Raw genomic sequence first — 23,421 nt, 5'->3', positions numbered from 1 at the left:
TTCTGTGTAGACAGTTCAATCTGATTCATTGTTATAAGCCTAATTATCTTTCTCCAAAAGCAAAAAACTACATTATAGTCAGACATTTCTAATGGGATTTGAAATAAACACTAGACATCCTTGATGGCATCTACAGATTTTTATACAGAGAGAAAATACAAAAGTCTATTAAGATTTTATACTATTACCTTTGTCTCTACCTGGAATAATGACTACACTTCCAATTTGTCTCTATGTTGATTGTATGTTCATGAAGAAGCAAACATAAACAACTACAAACCTGGAAAGATTCCTCAAACATGAGTATGAATATACATAATATATGTGTATGTATGTATGTATATGATATATAAACACATACATATAAATATGGAGACAGAGAAAGAGACTCTTCACAAACAAAATTAGAACCATTGAGAAAGAAAATCCCCAAGTTCAAGAGCAGACTGTCTAAGACTATAAACAAGCCCTGGTTTATTTTTCCAGTTTGACAGCTAACAACCATAGTGTTGTCGTTATAGTCATTTCCTTCAACCTGCTGTGGTCCAGGGCTCCCAGTCAACCCAAGTAGACACAAGAAGTTACTGCAAGGCAAGATCTAATGCAAGGCAGCCCAAAACGGGGCGGGGGGAGTGATGATCTATCAGGGCCACAGAATAGACTTGGGAGCTGAACTATGGTACCGAATGACAGTTGAAGCAAGTATTTAAGCATAAAAATCACAAACATTTGTTGCCAAGTTACAGTTACATTTTTACCAATCAGGATTTAGAGATTAGGGACTTCCTTAAATGTTCCATCATTGTCAACAGATATACAATGTAAGCCTTTCAGTCCAACCAATCAGATTCATTTGTTCTTTCTGTTGTTGAACAGACCAATGTGTCTAGAGAACTGGAAATGCTTAACAACTATTTTTATGGTTTAAGGAGGAGGTGGGTCAGCCACTGGAAGGTTCCTAGCTCCCCTTGGGCTTGGGAACCTGAACTTTATCTCATGCTGCAATCTGAAGTCAGAAAGGCGGTTCTTAGGCCACGCTGATTCCGCCTGCTCTCTTCAAACCCTCTTTCATGGTTAACAAATGCTTTCATTCAGACTCTGACCTTTGGCTTCCCACAGAGCTTCAGTATAGCTTTCCATAGCTCTTGATTTCATTCCACATAAGATGGTGAGAAAACACAACACCATATGCAATTTTTAAATAAAATCATATAAATCTCTGGTAAATCTAAGACCGTGTGTGTGTGTGTGTGTGTGTGTGTGTGTGTGTGTGTGTGTGTCCACATGTGTGGTTTAAAGCTTCCATTTCTTTCCTCCCCAACTGTGTGGTACTTTCCCTCCTCTTCTGGCCAGGCTGTTGTAGGAAGCATGTAGATATGGCTTAGGTTCTATTGGCTCAGCTTCCAGTTTAGACCTGGATGAGTAAGGAAAGAAGCAGTGAGATGCCACACTGAGAAATATCTGACAACATGGGAACAATGCTATTCTCTACCCTTTGACTCCAACTTTTCATCTTATTTCCATGGTGTAGGACAGAAGTCTTTGTCCCATCTGATCCTGTAACCATTCAGTCCCAAAGAAACATATAGAGCTTTATATTAATTATGAAATGTTTGGTCTATTAGCTCAGGCTTAATATTCACTAGCTCTTACAACTTAAATTAATCCATACTTATTGTGTATATTTAGCCACATGGCTTGGTACCTTTTTTCAGTGAGGCATTCTCATCTTGCTCCATTTGCATCTGCCTGGTGATTGCACCTCTGCCTTTCCTCTTCCCAGAATTATCTTAGTCTGGTTACCCCACACACACTTCCTGTCTGGCTACTGGACAACCAACATTTTATTAAATGAATACAAATAGCAATTTTTTACAGTGTACAAAAGCATTATCCCAAAGCACCATGGAAAATAAAAATCTTCATTTTCATGGGAAGACGGTACACTGGTTAAGAGCAGGTGCTGCTCTTGTGGAAGAGCTGAGTTCTGTTGCAAAGTCACATATCAGTGGCACACAACAGCCTTTAGCTCCAGTTCCAGGGGATCTAGTGCTATTTTCTGTCATCCTCGGGCATTTCACTCAGGGGCACAAAGCCATATGTAGACATATACATATGCACATAACAAAATATTTTAAATTAAATATCAATTTTTAAACAGAATAAATGAATAACTAAGGAAAGAGTCTGACATAAAATTCTTTTCATTTTTTTCTTATTTAGTCTTCTCTCATACAATATATCCTGACCACAGTTTCCCCTCCCTCCACTCCTCACACCCACCCCCAACCTCCCCACTCCCCCAATCCACTCCTCTCCTGTTTTCCTTCAGAAAAGAGCAGGCTTCCCAGAGAAAGCAACCAAATATGACCTAACAAGATGCAATAAAACTGGTTACAAACCCTCATATCAAGGTTGGACAAGGCAACCTCATAGTAGGTCAAGTGTCTCAAGAACAGCCAAAAGAGTCAGAAATACCCACCATTCCCACTGTTGGGAATCCCATAAGAACACTCCATTACAAAACCATAACATATATGCAGAAAAGCAAGCTCAGACCCATACAGACTCTGTGTTTACTGTTTCAGTCTCTGTGAGCCCTAACTTAACTGATTCTATGGGCCATGTTCTGCTGTCATCGTCCTCTCTTGCTCTTATAAAATCCACCCTCACCCTCTTCTACAGGGTTCCCCAAGCTTCACTTAATGTTTGGCTATGTGTATCTGCATCTGTTTATAAGTTGCAAGGCGAAGCCTCTCTGATAACCATTGGCCTATGCACCAATCTATGAGTATGGCAGAATATCATTAGGAATCATTTCATTGACTTTTTTGCCAGTCATATTTGGTTCTATCCTAGGTCTCTGGGATATCCAGCCTCTGGTTCCCAGCTATCCAGGAAGTGTCAGGCATGGGCTCCCTCTCATAGCATGGGCCTCAAGTTGGACCTGTCATGGATTGGCCACTCCCACAAGTTCTGAGTTACCTTTACCCCAGCACATCATGCAGGCAGGACAAAGTGTAAGACAAAGGCTTTGTGGCTGGGTTGGTGTCCCAATCCCACCACTGGATGTCTCACCTGGTTATAGAAGATGGCCGGTTCAGGCTCAGTATCCCCCATTACTAGAAGCCCTCACTAGGGTCACCCTCTAAGAGTCCAGGGAGTTTCTACTGCCCTGGGTTCCCACATAACCCCCCAAGTGCCTCCCAATCCCAATACTTTATCCATCCCCTGTGCCTGATCCCTCCTATTCCCACCCCTATCTGCCCCAGTCCACCCACAAAACCTGTTCCATTTTCCCAGAGAGAACCATGTGTCTCCCCTTGAGCCCTCCTTGTTATTTCTCCCCTCTGGGTCTATGGATAATAGCATGATTATCCTTTACTTAATAGCTAATATCCACTTATAAGTGAGTACATCCCATGTTTGTCTTTCTGGGTCTGGGTTGCCTCAGGATGATTATTTTCCAGTTCAATTTGCCTGAAAATTTTCATAATGTCATTTTTTTAACAGCTGAGTAATACTCTATTGCTTAAGTGTACCATTTTTTTTTTATCCATTCTTTAGATGAGGGGCATCTAGGTTGTTTACAGTTTCTGGCTCTTAGGAAGAAAGCTTCCATGAACAAAGTTGAACAAGTGTCCTTGTGGTAGGATGAAGTGACTTTGGGTATATGCCTAGCACTGGTATAGCTATGTCTTGAGGTAAATCAATTCCCAGTCTTCTGAAAACCCACCATACTGATTTTCATAGTGGCTGCACAAGTTTGAATTTCTACTAGCAATGGAAGAATGTTACCCATGCTCCACAACCTAGCCAGCACTAGCATACAATTTCTAAAATAGTCTATCTAATAGAATCACTGAATTTCATGTATTTTCTGGATCCCATGTAATAGCATATAAAATGTATAATTAAGTGAATAGCATGGTTTTAAGTACTATATGTTAATGACTCCTAAATGGATTCCTCCAGCTATAATTTCTGATGAAGCCCTAGATTCATATATCCAAGCGAGTCCTTAAAACCATCATGTGATATCTGATAGTGCTGTAATGTTAACCTTTCCAAGAAAGAAAAGGGGCCCAATACTTTCTGCCAAAGCTAGTTCCAATCTCTTCCATCTTGGTCAGTCAAAGGAGAAGTCCTATGGGATCATTGCCTCTCCAAAATTCCTTCTACTCTATTAATTCCTCAGTATATAATCTCAATTTTACTGCAAACAGGCCCTCGAGCTCACTCCCTCCATTTCCTCAGGAAAGCCCCTTCTAGCCTGTGCCCATCATTTTCTAACTGGCCACTCCACTTTCCTCTTTCTCTTCCAGTTCTCTATAGTTTATTCTCTACCCAGGACAGCAAATGGGTCATTAAAATTAGAAACCACATATCATTTTCCAGATCTGAATGCTCCAAGAGATGATTGACACTAAGGATAGACAATTAAACTACATGACACTCCAGAATTCCACCATTTGCTTCCTCACTCCCCAATACCACCCTTCCCAGCTCTAGACACAGACACAAGGACTGCCTGCTATCCTCGGGAAGACGTAGCATGTTCCCATACTGAATATGTAACTGGTTTTTCTCTACTTAGATCACTTTCCCCTCAAAACTTGCTAGCTGGATCGTTACCATCCAAGTTTTAACTCAAATGTTGTTTATAAGACCCTTCCTTGACCACTCATTCTGTATGAACACCTCACATTCAAGTTACCCATATAACTTCTTCTCACATTCATAGATCTCATCACCCTCTGAAACTGTGCTGGTTTGTGTCCAGACTATCTGATCCCTCGCTAACATATCAGCTAGATGATTACCAGAAAACAGGCTACCTTGTACGTCTTTGTATCCTCGGTGTTCATAAAGATGTGGTCGTGGACTCCTGCTAACACAACAAGTATCTTATATCTTGTAGTGGGCCCTGTCTTAACTTCAGCAGAAATATTTTCCTCCCTCTTCTCCTGACAGCTCTGGGGAAAGGCGTACTTGGTTGGAGGAGTTTAACTCTCCTCAGAAAAGAACTGGAAACCAACCTGGTCAGCTAAAGTAGTCTATTTCTCCTTGAAAGAAGTCTGAGAAAGGATAAATATTGAATATCCGCCCCATTTGTCTTTAACTTGATATCATCACTACACTTGAGAAAAATGAAATATTGTTGATGCCATTCCACCAGTTCCAATACAACGTTACTTGACAAAGGGGTGTTATCACATCAATTTAGAATATAATCTTGTCTAAATCTTTGTGTGATGATAAACCTTATTTTGATTGTCTTGAGAGATGTCTTGGTTGTTTTATTAATTTTTTTCAGGGTGTGTTTTTGAGAGTGCTTCCAGAAGTAATTAGAGTGTTTCCAGAGTAACCTAATAAGTTATTTGATCTACATACTCATAATGTTGATGCATTACTGGAAGGTGGTAGAAGTTTAAGGCCTTGCTGGAAGAACTGAGTCACTGCAGAAGAGTCCTTGGTATATTTTGAGACCCTGGTCCTTCTATAGTTCTCTGCTACCTGGCCAACAAGGGGATAAACAGTTTTTGTTATATATTCCTATCACCTTGATTTTCTGCCTTATTTCAATGCTAGAGCAATAGATCCACTCAACCATGGGCTGAAACCTCTGAATCCATGGGGATTCAAGATAAACCTTCCTCTCGTTAAGCTTCTTATCCCAGGCATTAGTCACAGTGATGAAAAGTTTAACACAGAGCAGTGTCACCAGGAAAGGAGTCATCACTGCGACTGTTCCTGCTAGATGCTTTTAGCCAGATTTACAGTAAGAATTGTGAGCAAAACGTAGAGAGGGGAGAATTGGAAAGCTTAGCCAGAAAAGGAGCAGGCTCGATGAGGGCAAAGAGGTCGTAGTGGATGAAAGGATGGACACCATGGAAAGAAGCCAAGGATTTAACATGGTAGCAATAGTTGTCATGCTTTCTGGACACTTCTGCAATCGTAAGAGCCTATCTGGCTTGAGGGCCATGGGTGTAAATGTGTAGACTCATTAAAAAGAGTTTCTCTCAACGAGAGGTCCACTAGCATTCCCTGCTTGCCTAGGATCATCCAAGGAAGTGTTTTCCAACTTTAGCCCTCCAGGCACTCAGAGGCTATGGCAACCATGGTCTGAAGGGGTCTTCTTTCTGCTCAGGTTTGCAGCAAACATTGGCATCATCCATATGGTGCTGCTTTTACAGACAGGCAGAATGTAAGAATTGGGGATTGTGGAGGGCTTTTATCCAGGTTTCAAAGGAAAACCTGGAAGGCCTGGTAACAAGAATCAGCATTCCCATGGAGAACTTTTAAGTAGACCACCTATGAAGCTATTGGAGGAATGGGAGGTAGCAGCAGGAAAGAAGACCTATGGCCTGGAACCAAGAAGACAGTGGGGAGGAGGGGTGCTCAGACTCTTTGAAATTCACATGCCCCAGATGCCAGGCAAAGATCTGAAGGATTTAAAGTTGCCATTCTGGAATTTGGTCTTGTGCCTTGGTAATGATTCTGCCTTATTGTTCTCTCATTTCTCTGCTTTGGAATGGAATGTGTTCTCTGCTCCAGATGGTGTATTATGAGTATTTATTTATTTTATGCATGTGAGGAATATTGGAGATGCACATGCTATGGAACATATATGGAGGTCAGATATGAGTTGTTTCTTCCCTTCCACCTTTACATGGGCTCTAGGAATCAAACTCAGGTTTCCAGGTTTGTGCAATAAATGCCTTCACTCACTGAGCTCTCCCATGGGCCCAGTCTTCTATTTCTTAATTCATAAAGGCTGTTAGCTAAGACTTTCTCTTGAGTTTCAAGAGAAGACTTTGGGATTGGACTTTGGAGCAGTGTTGGCATTGTGAGGCCTTTAGAGGGAAATGGTGTGTATACACTAGGTTTATGCTACGTTTGTCATGGGTTTAACTTGAGAATAAATACACCTTAAGAGGAACTGTAACATTGAGAAGAGTTAAATTTGTAATGGTTAATATTTATTGTCAACTGAATTAGGTTGAAAGATGCCTAGGAGATTAATTAAAAACTCCCATGAGTGTTTCTATAAGGGCATTTCTAGAGCGAAATGGTGTAGATGGTGAGGATTCTGGCCCATCTATGGTTTCACTCATTGATGGATTCAAGATTAATGAAGTAATGCAAACGCTTGGCAGTAGGGCCTGGATCGAGAAAGCAGTTCATTGGGCATGTCTTTAAAGACTATAACCTGTCCTGGATCCTTCCTAATGTATCTTGCTGATTCCTGGCTGCCATGGAGTAAGCAGCCTCCTGCTCATGCTCCTACTCCAGTGCCCTGCCTTACCCCAAGCCACCACAATGGAGCAAGCAAAACCATGGAAGCCTGTGCAAAAAAAGCTGTACAGTTACTGTGAGCCACAGATGGGGCAGAGAGCAGGATGTTCTTCCCAGCAGGTGTCCTTCTAGAAGGAGATGCATGAACTATGATAAGTGGATACACTCAAAGCAAGGACAGGAAGGAAATGCCTTGGCATGTCCACAGTATCTTTGTGGGAAATGCGGAGGCCTGGGAGGAATATTCTTGGCTCTTTCACTTGACCAAAGATGATAAGATGGAACACAAAGTGTATTCTCTCTGTGTACTTGCATTTGCTTAAGGTAACCATGACTGTCACTTCCTGTTTTGCTTGGTTTAATAATAAAAATGAGAAGAACTGTGCTTGCACTGTGCTTGAGCTCAAAAGTCTCAGACCCCCTGGCCACCCCACTGAGATCATTGGGATTTCCATTGATTCATGGAGACTTAACCTTGCTGGCTAGGACAGATCAACACAAAAACATCAACTTAAACGTCTGGAATCATGGACCAAAAGAAACTCCCCCCTTTAAGTTGCTATCTTAGTTAACATGTATCAGTTAATACTGGGTGAACTGTGGAGGATAAGGTATAGCTGGAGAGAGTGGGTTACTGGGGCAGGATCCTTGAAGGGTGCTGTCCTCTGCCTCCCCTGCCTTGCCCCAGGCCCAAAGAGATGAATCCAGGAAACCACAGACTGAAATTTACAAAACCTCAGCAAATACATCTCACCTCTTTAAACTGTTTTTCTCAGGTGTCTGTTATGAGGATGAAAAGTCACACTAACACAATCTTGGCACAAAAGATCGTGTTCACTCGGGGTGCTATGTATCATGTCACTTAGTTGGCAAAGGCAAGCTTGACTGTGGCACCTGTCAACAAGGTCATGCTCGCAATCTGTCAGGAAAGCTGCCTTCATCTTCCTGTTCAAACCTGTGATAACTCATAGCCCATTCAAAGTCCATCCCCTCCTTTACTCGAAATCTAAGACGTCCAGTTAAACTGCATACAAAGCTGTGCCAGAAACCTGTTCCTTGGATGATATGTGCATCAAATTCAGCATCTTGTTTGACTCTTATCTTTTGTTGTTAGGTGACAGAAAGTGTACCCTTAAGTTTAAACTATTATAACTCCAGACCTCACTCAATGGTACATCTTAATGCAGGCGTTCCCACCTGTCATTATTATAACTGCAGACCTCACTCAATGGTACAGGTGAGTGCAGGCTTTCCCACCTGTCAATCATCTTCCTTCTACTGTGACAAAAATATTTCAACACTCAACTAATAAAGATAAGTAACTGTTTCAGCTAAGGTTTTGGCCCTGATGCTTTGAGCTGGAGGCAAGGCAAGTCACATCACTGTGGAACCAGAAGGGAGCACAAAACTACTCACTTCATGGCTAGGGAGAGAAAAGAAAAAGAGTTTGTGGCTCAGCCTCTCGCTGTCCCTTCAAAGTCATGACCCTGGAACACTGAAGGTCAGTCACTTCCTCAGACCCATCCCTTAAGTCATCACTTCCAAACAAAACCAAGGTAGAGAGGTAAAGTACGGCATGCTGCTCCTGCCTCCCCATGGTAAAAGGCCATCTCGCAATATGAAATTAAGTCAATCTACCCTAATAGTCCGACAGTCCTAACCACTCCAGCATTGCTCTAATGTCTATGTCCAAGTCATCTCTGATATACAAGGTAAACTCAGCTGTGAGCCCCTGGTGTAGGAAGTCCTTCTGTATATGTGTTGCTTTTGTTGGGTAATGAATAAAGAAGCTGCTTTCAGCCAATAGCTTAATATATATTATATATATTAAGATATATGTATATTAGAATATAGCCAGACTAGAAGAGATATATATATATAAAGAGAGGAGGCAGAGTCAGGGAGAGCCATGTAGTCCCACTGGAGACAGATGCCAGACAGAACTTTACCTGGTAAGCTACAGCCACATGGTAAGACACAGATTAATGGAGAAGGGTTAGTTTAGGATATAAGCGTTATCCAGAAATACGTTTAAGCTATTGGCCAAACAGTATTGCAAATAATACAGTTTCTATGTGTTTATTGAGGCACCTGGCAGGACAGAAACCTCTGCCAGCAAACCCCTGTTTTAAAAAATCAAAAACAAGCTACATACTTGCAGATGAAGTGACCCAGGAAAAACATTATCAAAGCAAAGAACAAGCTGGGAGTTGAGCTTAGTTGTTTTTTTCCAGCATGCCGGAGGCACTAATGTGATCCTACCACCACAAAAGGGAAGAATACAAAATAAGGAGAAATCATTCTAGAGCAAGATGGAGGCCAAGCAGGAAAAGGATTTTGTCCTGTAGCTCTGTTTATCATACAAGTGCTGCTGTGGTACCATGTGAGCTGTCATGTGCTTAGGAAGGACCTCCTCTAGGGTTCTGCTAGCTGCAGCCAACATAGGTGCTCTCACAAGATGACCCCATATGAATGAAGAAATTGCCATGTGGTCGTCCATCTTGGGTAAAGCACCTCCTTTTAACTGAAGTCACAACTTATAATGCCTCATGTATGACCCATCAATGCTTCATGTATGACTCACCAATGCCTCGTGTATGACTCAACAATGCCTCATGTATGACTCAACAATATCTCATGTATGACTCATCAATTCCTCATGTATGATTCATTAGTAGTCATCACTCTGAGAAAATGAATGTCTCCCACAGAGCGGGCATGTGAACAGACCACATGGTGAATGTCCATTCAAAAGGATTCTTTCACACTTGTTTGGTTGGAGAGCTTCAAACCACATAAATAACTTGAATTTCATGATTAGCTCTACTACAAGGCTAGCTTGTAGGCGTAAATTCTTAGCGGGGACTAGATTTCACCCTGCTGACTAGTCTTATGTCAATTTGACACAAGCTAGAGTCATCTGAAAGAAAGGAGCCTCAAGTGAGAAAATGCCCTCAGGAGATATGTCTGCAGGGAATTTTATTAATTAGTGATTGGTCAGGGAGGCCCCAACCATACTAGATGGGGTTACCCCTGGGCAGGTGGTCCTGGACTCTCCAAGAAAGCAGGCCTGGGAAGCCATGAGGAGCAAACCAATAAGCAGCTCCCCTCCACAGCCTCTGTACTGCCTCCTGCCTCCAGGTTCCTGCCCTGTTTTAGTTCCTGCCATGACTTCCTTCAGTGAATGCTACGTGGAAGTGTAAGCTACATAGACCCTCTTCTCCCCAACTTGCTTCCGGCAATGGTGCTTCATGTCAACAATACAAATCCTCACTAAGACATTTGACTATCTCTTCACAGTCAAATTCAACACAGACAAGCTTCTCCAGTGTTTCCTTTTATAGGACATTTTGTCTAGCCATCTCTTGGTGGAAGTTGTTAACCCTAGGAGTCTCCTCTGTGAGTTCCGGCCTTCTCATACCCTAGCGCATCAGGGACTATCAAGATGCCAGCCACTCAGACTAACCGCTACTCACACAGGTAACTGCGAGCTCACAGTTTTAGGATTTCTCTTATTCTATGACCCACTTGCCATATTAAAAGACATGTGATTACATACACACGCACACACATATATGCACACGTGCACACACATGAAGGCATTGCTAAGTGCTTTCTATTGGGAAGAGAGTGTACTGGCTGATGGATTTCTAAGTGAATCTTATGCTAATTTCCATTTCAGATCCACTATACTAACAAACGCCAATAGCTGTCAGTCCCCGGGGCCCTAAGTCTTTTTAGTGTAATTATCAAGATCCATTCGTACAGTCTTCTCTGATCATTCTGGTTAAATCTTTTACATAGCTCATCTATGTAATTTATGAAACATTGACTTCCTCTTGCCTTATACTACATATATATCATATACAATAATAAGATGGATTATGATTTATATCTTAAGCAAACAACTAAAATACCTACTCTGGAAACCCTTCCTTTACTACTCTTTCTTCTCTTGAATGGGATCATTGGTGCACGAGCCGTTAGGATGAACGGCTTGTTCTCTGTCATGGCAATGTTTTTCTCTGGTTCAGTCTCATTTTTTAAATGCTGCAAGAAAAGACTGAGAGAAAACAATATCCTTGTTTGACAAAATGTTCAAGTGTTACAGATGCAATAAAGACAGCATCTTTCTCTTAATTTAGTGGCAGGATTTCACCTTACTGCTTTTTTTCAGTGTTGTGTGCCAATAAGAAAAAAATTCTTTCAAAGCTGCCAATGGAAACCAAACTCAAGGTATTAAAATGATGTTGTGTCTTTAAAAAAATTTTTTTTCTATTTAAGTCAGCAAATGTTTATTGCCTATTACAGGTAAGATACCATGGTAGACATGCAATCGTTTAAAAAGAGTTCTGTGATAAAGTACACCAGTGAATCTTTTGAAGACTGTGTGTTTTTCTTTCTCTGTGTTGCTAAAATAACTTCAAAAACCATAGTCATCACTTCTGCCTAACTTTAATCTAAAAGCAAAGTCTAAATCTTCATGTCCTAAGCAAACTGCCTCAGGGTGATTTCTCATGTGCCGAGAGCTTTATATTGTAACTATAAACCATAAGCAAAAGAGAGAGAATCCATTTAGCTTCCCGAGTCTACCCGGCTGAGTTGCCCCTTATTTACTGCCTTTTAATGAAATTTTTCATGAACATCAAAACCAGTCTCTCAACAAAGGAAATGCCGCTCTCAGAGCCAAGTGCTCCATAGCATGGGCTGTGCAAGGGGACAGCAATTTTTCTGCATGGAATTACCTAGCGGATTGGGTTGTTTTTACGACTTAGCGAAGAGGATTTTCAGGTCAGTGAACGTGCTGCTGTTTGCTCTTCCATAACGTACACGCTCTCAGGAAGTTTGGCAAATATTCCAAACTGTCTTGTTGTCCGTATAACTATGAAATGAATCTTGGCACTGGGACACCCCAAATCTTGCTTCCTGGAAACACCCACAATTTAAGGTGCTGCTCAAATTAAAGGCATGTTTTACAGAGGAGTGCTTAGGCAAGAAGCCAAAGATGTCAATATGGATAGTCCCACCTGAGAAAAATTGATTCTGCTCGCGTCTTTTCTTATTTTTCTGAAGATAATCAAGCTAAATCAAAATATTACCATTATGCAGGGTGCATTGGTTAGCAGTGGAGAAATTCAGACTCAAACCGGCATACACAGGAAGGACAATTGTATCACACAAACCATACCTACCAGCAAAACAAGCTGAAAAGTTAGTAGAGTCAAATAGACCATTGCAGACTCAGGTTCTCTTTGTCCCTGCATTCAGTCATCGGCAGTGCAGTAAGGGGAACAGGAAGCTGCTTCACCGCAGGCCTCTGCCTTCATGGTTACAGGTTGACAGGGGAAACCAGGCTGACATATGTCCTTGTTTATGCTCAACAAGAAAATGAACTCTCCCACTCCCGCTAATCCTTACTTTCTGTCTGATTAGGCAATTTCTAACACATACCCAATCCCAGGTTAACCAGAGTCCCTAGGAACTAGCCAGAATCTGTGTCTTACTCTGCTTTCTGTTGCTCTAACCCAGTACCTAAGAATGGGATATTTGTGAACAAAGGGGATGTATTTAGCTTGTAGTTCTGGAGGCTCAAAGAATCAAGATCAGCTACTAACATAGGCTCAGTGTCTGGCAAGGACTTCTTGCTGATCCCTTCACTGCAAAAAGGCAGGAGAAGCAGACACATGTAGAAAACATCGACCTGCTCCCAAGAGAAAACCATCCATCAGTTGAGAGTGGCTCCATCCCCATGATTTTCTCAGACCCTCTGCTTAGCTGCACCTCCCAGTGCTGCCAGGGTGAGGAATCAATCCTCAACTTAACCACTCGATCCTGACAGGAGAGGATGTGAATGGAGACTGAGTCCGGAGGGGCACCCGAAACTCCATTACAGCCATCTCTTCTGATACCTTGTGAAAGGCAGCCTCAGAAATCCTTTACTACATCCAGTCAAAATGTACTTTCTATAATATTGAAAAGTTGAACCTCTGTCTTAAATCAATAGCAAAATCTCTGCAGGGTTCTCTCTGAAGTTAATTTCCCTCTTTATTATGTAGCCCAATATCCCCAGTCACTGTTGTTGGAAATAATGGGATGAGTTGATATTTATGCCTTGAATGCTGAAGAGCTGTCTGAGAAAAGATCAGATAGTGCTCCAAATTCAAAGACAGGAATGCTGTCCACTGTGGTGGTGGTGGCAGCTGGCATGAAGCTTCGGGATTCTGTGAGGTGGGGCCTCTCCCAGACATACCTCCCTGAGAGTAGGAAGGCATAATCGGAAATACTTTCCAGCACACGCTGGGCCTGACACACAATGTAATCTTTAGAAAACAATTCTTGCAAAATTGCTATACACTAAGACATTGGTGCTTTCCCTGGTTTAAGGACAGAACTTGTTGGTCGTAAATGTTTAAGCATTCTGGTCAAGGGCATGCAGCAAATAGCCAGAGGCCAAATTAGAATGAAACCCTACCCTGCTTCTCCATCTAAGCGGAGAGGACTACCAGAAAAGAGGAGGCTGTGACCTGGAGAAAGACACGAGAACATGTAGTGACATCTAAGTGTTTTGATGCTGGTGTGCTTGTGAGTTTTGCAAAGACGTCAAGGTACATCAGATGGCAGAAATTTATTATAAACACACGCATACAAGAGAGGCCACTGTGCCTGGTGCTCTTAAGTTAGAGATTAACTGCTGTTATTTATTTCTCAAGTGAAAATTACTACAGATAGGATGTGACCTGATCGGTATCTGTCCCTGCTCTGTAGAGTGAGCTCTCTCTGTCCTACCTTATCTTCCACCAGTAGCTGGTACAGTAGGTTAGGTGTTAGTAGGTTCATGTTAAGTGGGTGCCTAGAAGAAAGGAGTTAAAATATGCTGAGCAACAGATCACTTAGGGAGAAATCTCTAATAAGTAGCATCCTTTTAAGAGAATTACATTCTATCTTCTGTTCAATGAGTGAGAAAACTAAAGAACACGGAGGACTCAGTGAGTACAGTCAGGAAAACTCTAAGGGGGAAAAATACAGCAAATTCAAAAACAAAGTCATATCAAACAAACAACCCTAATAATGTACTAATAATTATTCTAAATACTTTATAGTCACTTGATACAGTGACTATAATTCTTGGGTTAAGTGCCAGAATCCCAAGTCTTCAGGTGGAAAAAGGTACAAAGTTTAAAGTACTGAGGTACAAAGGTTAAAAATCTTGTCTGAGGTCACACACTAGCATGACCACTCAGCTTTGGAGCATATGTTTTTACCACCCTGTCACTGATGTAGCAGAAAATAATAAATATGTAGAAAGAAGAAACTTCTAGGGGGCAAAGCAAAATTAGACTTATAACACTGGTATCATATGGTTCTAGGAGTCTGAACCATGGAAATAGGACTGGGAGGCTAACTCTGAGATTCTTATAACAGGCCCAACTGAAAAACTGGGAGCTATGCCTTTTGTAAAGGACAGGGAACTTTCTGAGACATCTTGTTCATTCTATACTACTTCCTCAAACTGATCTGAGAAAGTAGTTCTGTAGTACAGTGCTTGCATAGAGTATACAAGATCCTGGTTTTAGTACCCAGTGCGTGTGCGCACACGCACACACACACACACACACACACACACACACTAGCATGCTGTCCTTCAGACAACTCTGTATAGACTCCCTGAGTTAGAAATAAGTATCTGGTCAACAAACACATGCACAACTGCCTACTCGCCCAATAGTCTCTCTAGCCTTAAGCTATGTTCAGTTGCTTGATTTGCTGATCTTAATCCAAAGCAATGAACAGTATCATCACCTATAAACTCACGGGCTATAAAGGGAACCTATCAGGACTGGGGAGACAGTTCAGCTGGTAAGTGACTTGCTGTAGAAGTGTGAGGACTGGAGTTTGGATTCCCAGAACCCACATGTAACAGTTATTTACTATTGTATCATGGTAACAGCTAGCATTACTTAGGAGACAAGCCTCTGGGAGTGTGCAAAGAATGATGTTGGTTCTCTTTATTGAGGAAGAAAGTCTCACCCTAAACATGGGCAGTGCCATTCCCTAGGCTCAGGTCATAGACTAAGCAAAGGAGAAAGCCAGCTGAGCACCCTCTGGCTTCTGACTACAGATGCAATATGCCCAGATGCCTCCAGCTCCTGCCACCAAGATCCCCTCCACCCCCATGGTGGACTATGCGATCACATAATGGCCCAAAATAAACCCAATGGGAAAAATAACTAAGACTACATAAAGCTACATTCGATTCCTTGTCCCAATGCTCCTCAAGAAGATGAGAGACAGAGACAGGAAAATCCACAGAAGACCAGTGGCCGGCCAGCCTGTGTGTCCTTTCCTGTTCCAGACAAGCAGAAGTGATACATGAGGTTATCATCTAACTTCCACTCACGAAAAGGGAAACGTCAGGCCATCGTCTTAGATAGTAATGCCCAGCTATGCTTTTCTCTAAACTCAATACCTAGGGCTTCCCTGTTTACAGTACCAAATTATGCCTCCTGCTTCAGGCAAACACTGGCTGTCAGACCCAGGAAGAACAAGCTTTTGTTTGGTGAAACAAACAGGGGCATTTGGGGCCATGTGGATTTCCCTGCTAAAGAAAGAGCCTTTGTTGGATTTGGATTACTGATGATTCTGCCGACATATACCACTGGTTTGCAGAAGAAAGGGCCAATATCCTGTTGCCTTCCCTGGGTAGCAGCCTTTGCTTTCCGTTCTTTGATAAACAAGCAGCAATAAATACGTTTCTGAAGCCGTGCCTGAGAATTTATAAAGGCTAGGATAAAGTGACCATTTTGTTATAAAAATCACAATGCTAGGTTTGAGCTACCATTTTCAGAGTTAAATAATCCCAGGGGTGGTGGGCTTTTTATACCCTATACTCTCAGAAGAGCCAGATGCCAGGTTGAATTATCCATCTAAAAAAAAAAAAACCCCTCTCCTTGTGGCTGTAAAACAGCTCCAGATTGCTTCCTCTGCACGCTGAAGGAGGAGCTGACAGGGCCCCAGATGGAGCTGTTTCTCAGCAAGCTGTCAGGTGATCCATCTATCAGAAAAGCCATAGCACCCAGCTGAGTTGCCTATTGCTGCCAAGAATTGTACTGGGTCAGGTGGGAGAGGCCAGGGTCTGCGGAATCCAGAAGAACAAAGGTCAGAGGCATCCGAGCCAGAGAGGACAGCTATGTGTTCAAGCTTCAGTTCCCCAGGTTACACTTAGCATTGCTTTAGACAGACTTGACAGGTTTGCTGCCTGCTTTCTTTCATATGGATTTCCTGACATTGGTACTGAGAGATTGTTTGGGATGGTTCTGGGAAAAACTAATGCACAAAGCTGCATTAGAGCAAGGCTGCTCAAAATGCACTGGATTGTTGTCAGCAAGCCAAGAAGGCTTCTCATTCATAGAACCCAAGAAGGTGTGATGAGATCATTGGAAGTGACAAAGCTAAGGGATTAGAAGTGAGCACACAGACCTAAAAACCATTACCCACAGGCTTGATGCCTTCCACGTTGGCCTTACCTCATCTTGGAAACTGCCGTTCTGAAAGATAAAAGCATGATATAATATGTGAGTCTATATCTCCCACCCCTCATGAAATACCGAAGATGATTCAGACTAAGAAAAGAGACCGGATGCAATCAGAAAACACCGACAACTGGCTTAAATACTTAAGGCTCAATGAAAAGCTGTACTGCTTTTATTAAAAGCACAGAAAATGTCTTAAAAGGTTTTAGAAAAAGGACTAGCAGGCGTGTTTGCTATTCCCGTGCCTGCCACACCATTGACTATGCATTAAATCAACTCTTCTTTGTTCTGGGGAAAAAAAAGAAAAAGAAGAAAAACGATGTCTGTTTTATCCTTAAATAGTAACTCTGGCCTTCCTCCCTCTTTTGCAGTGATAAGGTGATAAGGCTCACACCCAAAACTGAAGAGGAAGCCTTCGCACTCAAGGGCATCTACCACCGACTCCAGGTAACAGAGCGTGCCCTTGTCTTGTGGTCAAGCCTGTGGCCTATTTGTGACTTGATTTTGTGGACTGAGGTTGAATAATTAGAATAATTAATCAGGTAAAGAAATCGCGTGGAAGAGCATTTAAAGGCGAGTGGAATGCAGACAGGGCCTGAATTATCCTTCACACTGTTTATTTGCTCGTTCACTGACTATCCATCTGCCAGGTAGAATGGATGCTTCTTGGGAGGTTTGTTCACTGTTGTGTTCCCAGTGAGCATCGGGAAGTGGTAAATAATCAATGTTCTCTTTGGGGTTGTGAATTTAATTCAGAGTTTTCAGAACTCCACTTCTCCCCTTTGAAATCTTCCTCAAACACGCCTACCTTCTTCTTTGGATTAAACTTTTAAGTAGACGTAAATTGGGGAAGTTGAAGCTGGGCAGTCATTAACATTGCTGTATGTTGAGGGTTTTCTCACCAACAGCTGAAGGTGTTGCTCATTCATTCTCTAGTGGGTTGCGTGGATCTGGAGTGAGGGTCTCTCGTCATTCTGTCACTGCCTGTGGTTATCAGCTTCAACTAAAAACTTAAGATGAGAAGGGTGGCTACTGATTCTCTCCCATGCTGGAATAGGCTGGTCCATGGAACATGTGCTGTGTGGGGCTCCTAAAAGACAAAGACAGCAAAGCAGATTGCCAAAGGGGCCTCGTTCATCTTTAACATGGGACAGTGAGGTTTTCTCTCGGTGATGAAAGTTCAAGCCTCTGTGGTGAGGGGGCTAGAGGTAGTGGAAGAGAGTCCACCAGTGACTTGTAAGTGAGTGGTTTGTAAGCTACCAGGCCTTTGAACTTTCTCTGTTTGTTGGATCTTCTGTTTGGCGCCTTCCTTGTAAATATAGCACTTATATGCAAATGGACTCCCATTTGAACTCTGTGTCATCGATCTCTTATCTTTCCCCTCTTTTCTGACCCTAAGGCAAGTAATGGTATCTTGTGGCCTTCTGCAACTCATGCTTACTTTTCAACCCAAGGAGATTTGCTGGAGTATCCTAACACTCTCCCGCTCCAAGGCCCCCACCCTGTGGTGCTGGGGATTAATCCTCTGTGGAAAGGCAGGGTCGTCTGCCTCACAATGTTCTCAGCTATGATAACCAGACACTTCTTCCCAGACATCCCACCAGGGAGCTAAGCACAGCATAGAAGCAAAGGAAATTCAAGTAGACCTTTCCGTCTCCACCCCATCACGTTTAAATACAGCACAGGAAGAGAGAGTCCTGTTTGAGGGAACAGTGATTCTGACTCAAACACGGAAGCACAGGATTTTCTTCATTTAGTCAGTTTTGATAATGGTCACTTGCCATTATCAAGAGTGATACAATTGGAGGTAGAGGCAAAGGATGTTTGTAAATTCAAGGCTAGCCTAGTTTACATAGTGAGTTCCAGGTCAGCCAGACCATTGAGAGACAGAAAGGGGGGGGGGGGGACGAGAACATACAGCTCTAGAGGACCTGGGTTCAGTTCCCAGCACCCATGTCAGGCAGCTCAGAACTCCAACTCAGGGGATCTGATGTTCTCATCTGGCTTCTGAAGCAACTTCATTCATGTGTATATGCTCTTTACCTCATAATTAAAAATGATAAAAAAAATCATTAAGAAAAAAAAGAGTGATACAATTGCTCCATAAATGAAAGCAAAATATATTGAGCATTCAGAAGGCCACTGGCACGGATGCCCACATATGAGTGCTTTGCACATTTACATGAGTGGCAAATGTTGTACGACAAGACTTTTCCTGGGGAGACACAACATGGTCATTGACTCACCACAGACATAGGGAGCCCCTGGCAGGGCAAAGTGTGGATCCCACCAAAGTCCAGCTTGATAAACCAGTGAGTCTAATTGGGGTTACTTCCAGCAGTATGGGTGACAGGTTCCTTAAAGGAGCAGAAATGACTCAAAAACAGCGGCGTCACCAAGCCCACTCCAGCACAGGGAACCTGGAACACACTACACAGGCTGCAGGCGGCTCAACAGGCTGGAGAGCACCTTTCCAAGTGCCTTAGTTGTTCTAACCCTCTTCTGGGAAGGTTGGCTGGTTTCTACTTCTGCTAGGCAGCTAGTCTTCTCTCAGAACCATCTTTGCAGCTTGGCTTATCTAAGAGTGATGGTCAGAAGTATTTATTGCTTACTCTTAGGAGGAGGGGCCTAGCGCTCTGGTGGGTTCCTGGGACTTCCTGAAACTGTTTTGAGAAGTTTCCCTTCTGGCTCCCAGCCTTGTCTTGGAGGGTGGAATGCTTCAGTTTCAAAGGAAACGTGCACACAATATTACAGCAAAACAGTCCTGAAATCTGCTTTCATTTAGTCTTTAAGGAAAATAGTCAGCCATGGAGAAAATATCTTGGAGCTACAGGAACTTAGAAGACAATTCAAAGAAGGGTGGGGAAAGCAGCAATGAGGAATGGCGCCAGGGACTCAGTGATTGGCATGAGGCCTCACGTGACTCATCGTGAAAGCTGTCTGTGATGTGCACTGGGGAGCAGAGTCAGTAGAGGGGAACGATGCGTGAGGGGGTCCAGGGGAACCCAGGCAGAGGCTCCCAAGTACCTGCTCAACGGCATCACACAGAACATGCCTGATTCTCACATGCACAGTGATGGCTGCCAAAGAGGCTCACTAGAGACTCAGTGCTCATCATTCTTATGCAGACCTGATTATGCCATGCTCTTCCTAACACATACCAAACTTCCAGATTCCCAGAGGAAAGCCAGGTATTTGACATGAGCTATGCGGTTTGCACAAACAGCATAGGTGCAGTGAGTCCCTCTTATCAATGACAGTGACGGGAGTCTTCCGAAAATCTAAGTTCCCTGATACCAGCCCCGGGAGAGCTATGCAAACAGGCCCTCCGAAAGACAGCATGTCAGGCTGCTCTGTTGAGTCTCTTCTACACACCGCTTCATTTCCTTTCGCAAGTGGGGTAGTCTTCCTGGACTGGAGTTTGAGGTGTTGAACTTGGATAACTTTCTACCTAGAAGCACCCTCCTATTTTGATATTATTTTAAATTTGAGTTATTTCACCAAGGGATCCTCTCCCACTGTGGAGAGCAGAAATTCTGGCAAGCTTGAGAAAGCAGTCTGAGGGGAAGAAAGAATTGATTTTCTGTTATCTTCTGCCCTGTGGGGGCTAATGGGCCAGAACCAGGGTCACAACAAACAGCTTCCATGTGTCCGTGCAGTGCTCTTGGGAGACAAAGGAGGAGCTACCAAGAGGAGTATTGTCCCCTTTCTCCTAGAATAAGATATAGTTGACAGAATTCTAAAGGCCCCAGCTCTCTGAATGCTTCTGCCCCTGCACTGCAGAATAGCTTCACTGTGAGCAGGGCAGGATGGGCATCCCAGTGTTGATGGCACATTGCAGAGCAGAGTGGAGACTACCTGGGATGGGTTTGAGAAAATCAGAGGAACCTTTAGAAGCCAAGAGTTTTTCTCCAGCTATCACAGAGGAAGAGGTCAGCGGAACGGAATATTGCTCATCGTCTTAAAGATAGCATTTCACAAACCCGGCTATGCTGGGAACCCTTCCTGGGAGTCACATGGCCCAGAATGCCAATGACAGTGAACTCTGGGATATGAGAATGACCCCTAACTGACAGGAAAGCATGAAATGAAGATATCAGTCCTATAGATTGCAGGACCCCGATGAGAATACACCCCCTGCCCACTCCTGGATACTTTGATTTTAGCCCATTGAGACTCTGGGGAGAATCGAGCCAGCTGGGCCTGGACCACTGATCTGCAGGACTGGGAGGTAATAGGTGGGCTTTGTTTTAAACAGCTAAACTGATGTTGATTTCCAGAGCAATGGAAAACAAATTTATCATACAGTAACCATCCACATCCTGCCCCTTGGCTCTCATTTTCCAATGTGTGTTCTAAGTTAATTTTCCTGATTTCACTGTCTATAACCGAGCCTCTTAGGGAAAGTGGAAAGTGACTCACCGCCATGCTTAGCTGTAAATTCACAATGCCTTATCTGAAACATGATCAAATGCAAGATGTGCATACAATACTGAGCGGAATCTGAGAACGTACGGTCAACACATAGCTAATTAGATGGACAAAGGGCTGCGGTTGCAAAGCTGCTTGCTTTCCTAATTAAATTTTATAGTTTTGCTGAAGAATCGAAACAAGAACGTTAAACAGAAAACAGTACCCCCAGAGAATGGGACTGAGAAAGCACCAGCCAATTAAATTGTTAATTAAGACCATAACCGTGGCTTAAGCCAAGTTATGATAGAGGAGGAACAGTTTGCAGGTGAGCAAAATTAGAATACAAACCCTGTGCTCCATCTGCAGATCCCCACCAGGTCTTTGTGCTGAGAAGAGGAGAAGCAGCTTCGTGTGAGGCTTCAGAGTGTCTCTTATGCAATCTGCTTTTGTGTCCTTGCTACACGAAAACATGATGGTTATTTGTTTCCAGATTCCTCATCAGAGGCAAGATAGGACAGGACAGGAAATTGTCCTGTCCCAGCCTCGGTCTCGTTTTTTCACACGGGAGCACAAGTTCAAAGATATCAGTTGCTTGGCCAGATGTCACTGACAGTAATATGGGTCCTCCTCACCCCCATTTTATAGTTCTGTGCTGTGGTGAACATAGGTGTACTCTAATACTTGTGGATGTTCTGAAGGTCACACAGCTGGGCTGCAGGAACTTTGAAACTCTTGTAATTCCTGGAAGTTTATAAATTCTTATGTCCAACTAAATGATTTTTATCAACTGGGAGACTTGTAAGGAAAAAAAATGGATGGTAGAATTCATACTACGGGAGTTAAGGGATGCCAACTTTATTAGGAACTGGTTATGTGGTGACAAAATCAAGGGCCTATTTCTCTCTCTCCCTTCTCTCCCCTCTCCCTGCCTCCCTCTCGCTCCCTCCATCCCTCCCAACACAGTCTTTCTACATATAGTTCAAACTGCCCTCTCACAGGCAATCCCCCTGCCTTAGTCTCTCAAGTGCTAGAATTACATGCATGTGTCACCATGGCCAGACGATTATAAAAATCTCTTACTCACTGCTATGGGAAAGAAGATTCCAGGACGATCCCAGGGATTCTTGTCCCAGGGTTTGGGTGTGTGCACATCCCCTCCTAGGTAACACACAGGCAGTAATCTAGACATGTCTATAAAAGAATTTTGCAAATATAAGTACATTCCCAAATCAGTTGATCATAAAGTAGGGAGAGTATTGAAGTGACCCTCACCCAGAGCTGAGCTTTCCCAAAGTGGGGCATTTATCCAAGGTGATTGATTGCAGAGTCACAGGCTGAGAGAGAGAGAGAGAGAGAGAGAGAGAGAGAGAGAGAGAGAGAGAACAAGCTGTAGTTTTCCCTAAACCCAAACACAGGACCTCGCTTCTTCCACAGTCTTCTTACCAAAGGACAGGGTCAGTCCAGATGTAAACAGTGGAAGACAGACACAGCACTTGTCTACGCAGACTGGGCAAGAATGTGTGGTCATTGTAACCCATGCATCCTCCATCCATCCCCACCCCACATACCCGAACTCCAAACCCAGATAGGAAGTACCAGCTGCTTAAGTCCATCCTGACTGCCACTTTCCCATTATGGCTCTGGTCCTCTTTAGACCAAAATACAGGTCTAAAGAGACCAGGCTTCAGATATCCTGCATGTTGTATCACACATACTTCTACTTGTTCTCCACACGGTGGGGAAATAGAAATCTGAACAAGTTGACTCTACTTAGCATTATCTTAGTGTCCCCCATGGTTGACAGCAGTCATTTACAATCCTAACCACAAATAGAAATCACTATAAGATTTTGTTTCTTTTGCAGTACTAAGGATTGGATTGACCTGAGTCCACAGGATAATAGACAAGTGCTCCCACCTAGCTATATCCCTGACCCTTCTTATTTTTATTTTGAGGTCCAGTCTTGCTCAATTTTTCAGGTTGGTTCTGAACTCACAGTGTAGCTCATGCATAATCCTCCTGCCTCAGATTCCCAAGTATCTTATAGTATAGTCACGCACCATGATGCTTGACTCTGGAAAACATCTTATAAAAAGCTGACATCTGGCCCAGTGCAAGAAATTTTGAATCATTTGCTCAATGATCCTATTAGTATTTGTTAGATACTCCAAGAAATTCA

General features: G+C 43.0%; 1 protein-coding gene across 1 annotated transcript in view; it reads left to right on the top strand.

Moving 5' to 3' along the window:
• Positions 1–23,421, top strand: part of Cpa6 (carboxypeptidase A6) — a 313,792-nt gene that overhangs the window by 90,265 nt on the left and 200,106 nt on the right. The window contains exon 2 of the mRNA XM_041667809.1: positions 17,201–17,276. Coding sequence (XP_041523743.1) covers positions 17,201–17,276 — 76 coding nt within the window. The remainder of the gene's footprint in view (positions 1–17,200; positions 17,277–23,421) is intronic.

Source organism: Microtus oregoni, unplaced genomic scaffold (assembly GCF_018167655.1).
Source record: "Microtus oregoni isolate MIOR12 unplaced genomic scaffold, Mior012 000017F_ref0000208, whole genome shotgun sequence".
Classification (NCBI taxonomy): domain Eukaryota; kingdom Metazoa; phylum Chordata; class Mammalia; order Rodentia; family Cricetidae; genus Microtus; species Microtus oregoni.
This window is presented reverse-complemented; position numbering and strand designations above follow the sequence as displayed.